Source organism: Perognathus longimembris, chromosome 6 (genome assembly GCF_023159225.1).
Source record: "Perognathus longimembris pacificus isolate PPM17 chromosome 6, ASM2315922v1, whole genome shotgun sequence".
In the NCBI taxonomy this organism is placed as follows: Eukaryota; Metazoa; Chordata; class Mammalia; order Rodentia; family Heteromyidae; genus Perognathus; species Perognathus longimembris.
The window spans coordinates 66,730,876-66,737,495 of record NC_063166.1 but is presented as its reverse complement, the minus strand read 5'-3'; the positions used below and the strand labels follow the sequence as shown (position 1 = coordinate 66,737,495).

The 6,620-nt window shown below is 55.2% G+C and overlaps 1 protein-coding gene across 2 annotated transcripts; it reads right to left on the bottom strand.

The window, feature by feature from the left end:
- Positions 1 to 450: 450 nt before the first annotated feature.
- On the bottom strand, positions 451 to 6,416 carry LOC125353355. 2 transcript variants are annotated; one of them, XM_048348970.1, is made up of 5 exons: positions 6,372 to 6,416; positions 5,372 to 5,456; positions 3,981 to 4,148; positions 2,785 to 2,916; positions 451 to 621 (listed from the first exon to the last, which is right to left on the bottom strand). In XM_048348970.1, exons 2-5 carry the CDS (start codon positions 5,454 to 5,456, stop codon positions 485 to 487), a joined length of 522 nt encoding a protein of 173 aa, XP_048204927.1. In that variant the 5' UTR covers positions 6,372 to 6,416; the 3' UTR covers positions 451 to 484. The 2 variants fall into 2 exon arrangements, with proteins under 2 accessions (XP_048204927.1, XP_048204928.1); XM_048348971.1 differs by having other exon boundaries at positions 3,981 to 4,145; positions 5,375 to 5,456.
- Positions 6,417 to 6,620: the final 204 nt, after the last annotated feature.

The window sequence follows — 6,620 nt, the reverse complement described above, 5'->3', positions numbered from 1 at the left end:
GATGCTTTTTGCTCATTGGATAGCACTCTCGCAACTGGGCCACAAATTCCAACCTCAAGTGTTGGTTCTTTCTTAAAAAAAAATATTATTACCATTATTATAAAGGTGATGTACAGAGGGGTTAGTTATATAAGTCAGACAAAGAGCATATTTGGGGGGCTGGGAATATGGCCTAGTGGCAAGAGTGCTTGCCTCGCATACATGAAGCCCTGGGTTCAATTCCCCAGCACCACATATATAGAAAATGGCCAGAAGTGGCGCTGTGGCTCAAGTGGCAGAGTGCTAGCCTTGAGCAAAAAGAAGCCAGGGACAGTGCTCAGGCCCTGAGTTCAAGGTCCAGGATTGGCAAAAAAAAAAAGAATTGTCCAACAGCAATATGAACGACAGAGGTCAACCATCTTTATTGGTGGCGGGGGGGGGGGGGGGGGGGGGAGAGGACTAGGACTAGGGTGGCCCTGCAGAGAGCTGCTGGAAACCCAGCGCGTCACTTCTTCCACTCCTTCCGGTCATAGTCCCAGCGGGAAGCCAGGCCTTGCACCGGGTTGCCCTTCATGTCCAGGATCCGCTGGAGCTGCTGCGCCTTCCACTCCTCCTGCAGCGTGATGGGCTTCTCGGGGAACACTGCGGGGAAGGAGGCACAGATGAGGACAGTAACCTCACAGGCCCTGGGCCACAGGCTCCGGCCACCTCCAAGCGTCGACCTCCATCCTAGCTGACTCCTGCCGGGCTCTGTCCTGGAGCAGTCCCCGGGGACCTGTGGGCTCTGATCCCAGCCTTGCCTCAGATTCACTGCATGTGGGAACCAGGCCCGTGGCCTTCCCCAAGCCCACCCCATCTTCTTACTGATCCCTGTGGTCAGTGGAGATGTTAAATAGGTGGGAGCAGGAGTGAGGAGATGGCCGGGGCTACAAGATTCCATTCCGGCTGGGCTCCTATGGCTCGTGCCTGGAATCCTAGCTACTCTGGAGGCTGAGAGCTGAGGATCGTAGTTCAAAGCCAGCCTGGGTGGGAAAGTCCCTGATAGTCTTATCTCCAATTAAGTGCAAAAAGTCAGAAGTGAGGGGCTGGGGATATGGCCTAGTGGCAAGAGTGCTTGCCTTGTATACATGAGGCCCTGGGTTCAATTCCCCAGCACCACATACACAGAAAACGGCCACAAGTGGCGCTATGGCTCAAGTGGCAGAGTGCTAGCCTTGAGCAAGAAGAAGCCAGGGACAGTGCTCAGGCCCTGAGTCCAAGGCCCAGGACTGGCCAAAAAAAAAAAAAAAAAAAAGTCAGAAGTGGAGCTGAAGCTCAAGTGGTAGAGTGCTAGCCTTGTGCAAAAAAGAAGCTCAGGGACAGTGCTCAGTACTAAATTCAAGCTCCATGACCACCAACAACAACTTTGCCTATGCTAGACACCGGTGGCTTATGCCTGTAATCCTCACTACACAGGACTCTGAGATTTGAGGATCTCAGTTCAAAGCCAGCCCAGGCAGGAAAAGTCCATGAGACTCTTAATCTCCAATTAAAAGGAAGCCGGAAGTGGAGCTATGGGACAAGTGGTAGAGTGCTAAAAAAAATAAAATAAAATAAAGCTAAAGGACAGAACCAGGCCCTGAGTTTAAACCTCACAACAAGCACAAAAAGAGGAAGAGGGCTGGGGATATGGCCTAGTGGCAAGAGTGCCTGCCTCATATACATGAAGCCCTGGGTTCAATTCCCCAGCACCACATATATAGAAATGGCCAGAAGTGGCACTGTGGCTCAAGTGGCAGAGTGCTAGCCTTGAGCAAAAAGAAGCCAGGGGCAAAAAAAAAAAAAAAAAAAAAGAGGAAGAGAGGAAGAGAGAGAGAGAGAGGCTTATACTGGATGCCTGTGATCCTAGCTACTCAGAGGCTGAGATTTAAGGACTAAGATTGAATGCCAGCCTGAACTGGAAAGTCCATGAGACTAATTCCAATTCACTACCAAAAACAGGAAGTGGAACTGTGGCTCACATGATAGCGTACTAACCTTGACTGAAAAAAGCTAAAAGGCAGTGCCCAGTCCCTGAGTTCAAGCCCCATATTGGCACGTGTACACATGGGCACACACGCACACATATACACACCCACAAAGATAATGGCCTATGTCCTCCTTATGAACACAGACTCCATTTAAAAAGCTCAGAGGGCCCACACCCTGAGTTCAAGCCTAGAGCTGCAAAAAAAAAAAAAAAAGCAAAAATTAATGAATAAATAAATATACACAAAACAAAGGAAGAAATTATATTCTTTTTTGGGGGGAGTAGGGGACCTGGGCACTGTCCTTGAGCTTCTTTTGCTCGAGACTAGTGCTCCACCACTTGAGCCACAGTGCCACTTCCAGCTTTTTCTGTTTATGTGGCACTGAGGAATTGAACCCAGGACTAGGCAAGCACTCTACTGCTAAGCCACATTCCCAGCCCCTCCATCTTTTTTTCAAGCTCTTGGGGTCTCTTTGTTATGAGGGAAAATAACACAAGTCAATAGCAACAACCTTTATGACTATGTCCCAAGTACTGACCCTATAGCTCTCTCACCAAACCCTCACCAGAACCCCAAGATAGGAGCATTATTATTACCATTATATAGATGAGGATGCCGAGGTCCAGAGAATTGGACACATTCTCTCTCTCTCTCTCTCTCTCTCTCTCTCTCTCTCTCTCTCTCCCCCTCCCTCCCCCTCCCCCTCTTTGGAGACTTTTCAAATCGCCCACGAGTCCCACTGTGGTTCCCGGAAGAGCCCAGCTGTGACCACAAGAACATGAGGGGTGCCGCTCACCATAGACCCGCTGCCACCAAATCGCCAAGGCCGTGAGTCCACAGAAGAAGAATACGCTGCCCATCACCGTCTTCCACTCGTTGGTGCGACGGTTCATCTCTGCGAACGTCTGATGGAACTGGAGCCGGTACACTGGGAGCAGGCGGGTGTGGGGACAGGGCCTGAGATACAGCCACCTCCGGGGACCCTGGGCCAGCTCTTGGCCCCAGGTGCCCCAGTAGCTGATGTCCAGCAGATTTCTTTTTGTTTTTTTTTTTGTGCTGGTCCTAGGGCTTGAACTCAGAGCCTGATCCTGTTCCTCACCAAAGAGATGAGTTTTGGTTTTACTCTAACCCTCTGGTGGGCTTTAGGTATGGAAGAACAAAAACAGGGCTTTGTTGTGACTTAGACTTGTGTGTGTGTGTGTGTGTGTGTGTGTGTGTGTGTGTGTGTGTGCCGGTACTGGGACTCTAACTTGGGGCCTGGGCACTGTCCCCTAGCCTTTTTTCCCTCAATGATGGCACTCTTATCACTTGAGCTACACCTCCACTTCCAGGTTTTGGATGATTAATTGGAGATGAAGAGTCTCATGGACTGGGCACTGGTGGCTCACACCTGTAATCCTAGCTACTCAGGAGGCTGACAGCTGAAGATTGTGGTTTGAAGTCAGCCGAGACAGGAAAGTCCTTGAGACCCATCTCCAATCAATCACCAAAAAGCTGAAAGTACAGCTACAGTTCAAGTGGTAGAGTGCTAGCCTTGAGCAAAATGAGCTCAGGAACAGTGTCCAGGCCCTGAATCCAAGCTCCATAACTGACCAAAGGAGGAAAAAAGAGTCTCATGGACCTTCCTGCTGGCTGGCTTTGAGCCACTGGCCAGGCTTCCATTAGGTGCTCTTGAATGCTAGACGCCGCCCCCCTACCGGCCCACCTTCCCATTCTGCCTCCCAGGTCAGACTCCTGCCCTCTGCCCACCTCACCACGCAGCATGGCAGCCTGCTCCACACTTCCTGCTGAGAACCCCTACCTGCGGTGCCCTCCTCTGCCCCCTCAAGTCCCTGGGAGGCCCCAAAGAACCCCTTTTCAGCCTCCTGCAAGCTGTGGTTGCAGTTCCTGGGGTCTGCATCAGTCAACCACTGGACTGGGAGCTGTCCGGGTGGCTCACCTCCTTACAGTTACCTTCCCCTGCGGTCCCCAGACAGCCCCGCCAACACCTACAGGCCACCTTCTCCTCAGGGCTCAGCAGGGTCCAGCTGTCCTTCTCCTTCTCCTTCAGGGCCCGCTGCTCTGCGCTGAGCTCCTTGCAGAAGGGCTCATCCGGCATGGGGTAGGAACGCTGTGCGTAGTAGCCCACGTATGGAGTTATCTTCCCTGGGCTGTGGGCTGCAGGCACAGGGAGGGAGCTGGGTGCAAGCCACCCCACACCCTACCCCTCTCCAGAATAGTAATAAAGAGATGCCATGCCCCAGGCCTTTTTTTTTTTCTTTTGTGCCAGGTACTGGAGCGTGAACTCTGGGCACCAAGGTCTTACTTGGCTTTTTCACTCAAGGGTCTCCAGACCCTTTTTGCGTTGGTTGTTTCTGAAGGACTGGCTTGATGCCCAGGCTGGCCTAGGATGTGATCTCCCAACATGTGCTTCTCCCTATCGCTGGGGCAGCCAGGTACATACACATGGCTGTGTCAACCATTGTGCTTCCCCTGAAGGCGGGACAGCAGGCATGCAACACTGTCCCCAGCCACTGGGCCAGATTAGCATCTCACAAACTTGTATGCCCTAGTGATCTCTGCCTCCCAAGTGGCTAGGATTACAGACTTGAGTTGCTGTACCTAGCTCTTCAGAGATCACCTTTAGGAACTTTCAGGAAGAGCCAGGCTCATTGGCTGAGGGGCGGCCACCTCCACGTGGCAGATGAAGACTTGGTGCTGCTTAGTGAGTTAACAAAGATCAGGGCCAGGGCTACAGTTTGCCCCACCCCCATCCCCAGCTTCAAATCCTGTGTCCCCAGGAAGATCAGAGCCACCGAGATCATGGCGGGCTCACAGCCAGGTAAGCACAGCCTTGACCAGGGGTGAAGGGCACAGCTTTGGGGTTCAAACTCCATTTGGACCCACCCTAGCTCCAAGCCCCTTTCCCTAGCAGTGCCTCCCTGTCCTCCCATGGGAAGCGGGGACAGGGGAGCTTACACTCCGGTGGGCAGCTGCAGTAAGGGCTCAGTAACCTGCTGAAAGAACTTGGCCCAGGATCCAGGAGCAGGATCAAAGAAAAGAGGTTGAAAGCTGAGCATTAGCAGCTCTCCCGCCTGTGATCCTAGCCACTCAGGGGGCTGAGATCTGAGGATCAGAATTCCATGCTGGCAGGGGGGGCGGGGAGGAGAGTCCATGAGACTCTTAGCTCCAATCAACCACCAGAAAACTGGGCTCAGGGACAGCCCAGGCCCTGAGTTCAATCCCCACGCCGGCAAAAAAGAAAAAGAAAAAAAGAAAGAAAAAGAAAAGGAAGGAAGGAAGGAAGGAAGGAAATGAAGGGAAGGGAAGGGAAGTTGAGGTCCTTCCAGCTTGCAGAAAGGACCCTTGCTGGGACATTCGTCTGGAAGGGGTGTTCTTTGTCTTACCTGTGCCTCTTGGGCTGTGTGTCCCGCGAGTTCCCAGGGCTCTTGTCCTGGGCACCAAGCTCCCAGCGACTCTGGAGAACATCTGGAAGGTGGGGATGGGTGAGTTAGGCCCGGGAGCTCTCTCACTGCCCAGAGGGGCCAGACTCTGGCATGGGGGGGGGGGCGGTTCACTGACTTTCAAGCTCACCCTTATGCTCCTGACCCTTTTGTCTGTATCCCCACAACTGAGATGAGGAATCCTGAACCTGGTCCCCTGTCCGGCTGTTTACTGAGAACTGGAAAAGGCTTAACTGCTAAGGTAGGGGTGAAAGGTGGGGAGCGCCCTCCCCCAGGCCTGAGATGTGATGCTGGGGGCGGGACAGCTCTGCCGGGCCAGGCTAGCGAGCCCCGGCAGCTGTCTGCCCTCAGAGGAAAGTAGGTGGGCACCCAGGTGGGGTGAGCTCGGGACCTGAGGCTCCGCCCTGCCGGGCCATCTGCAGAGGTCTCTGCACAGATGGCCTTGCCGGCACCCCCCCCTAATTGAGTGCCTACGTGAGCCTCCTGGGGCCGCCGGCCCGCCCCCACCCGCGCTGGGAAGCCTCAGGGTCCCCGGGCCAGGGACCAAAGTGGGTCAGAGGGAGGGAGAGGAGGGCACATCTGGGGGAGGGCATCTCACCCCGGAGAGGGGAAGGGGTCCCCTTTCTGGGTGAGGAAGGAGGAAGGATCCATATCTAGGGGAGAGGAAGGGGTCCCTGTCTGGGGGGAGGGGAGCCCCATATCTAAGGGGGGGAGGGAGGGGTCCTCAGATCTGGGAGAGGAAGGGGTGACTCATAACTAGAGAGCAACGTGGACAGCGAGAGGGGCCCCCACCGCTGGGAAGGAAGGGTTCGAGAGGTGTCCGGCGATCATGGCTGGGCACGTGTGGACAGGGGTAGCCCAGCCCTCCCTGAGGGACCACAGGCCTGACCAGATGTGCAAGCCACCCCCCTCCCAGCAGCGAGGGCCCCCACCCACCCACCTCGGGCCGGTGACCGCTGCGAGCCGGGTCTGCCAGCCGTGTGTCCCGAGCCGGCGGAGGGGATGGAGAAGGAGAAGGGACCCGAGCGCACCGCCCCTGCCGCCGCCCCGCGTGGGAACGGCCCGCCCCGGGGCGCCCCCTCCCGCCCCCCCCCCCCCCCCCCCCCCCCGTCTCTCTGCCTGCGAGGACGGCTTGGAGCCCCGCCTGCCTCAGTGTCCCCACCCATGGTGGCCAGCCTCCGGAGAAGCC

Excerpts from the sequence above, each read along its gene's own strand:
- LOC125353355 (XM_048348970.1), bottom strand. The coding sequence starts at position 5,456 with ATGTTCTCCAGAGTCGCTGGGAGCTTGGTGCCCAGGACAAGAGCCCTG. Across the intron at positions 4,149-5,371 it reads CAGCCCAAGAGGCACAGGTA|CAGCCCACAGCCCAGGGAAG; the intron begins AGACAAAGAACA and ends TCCCTGTGCCTG. Across the intron at positions 2,917-3,980 it reads CCCTGAGGAGAAGGTGGCCT|TGTACCGGCTCCAGTTCCAT; the intron begins GTAGGTGTTGGC and ends GCCTGCTCCCAG.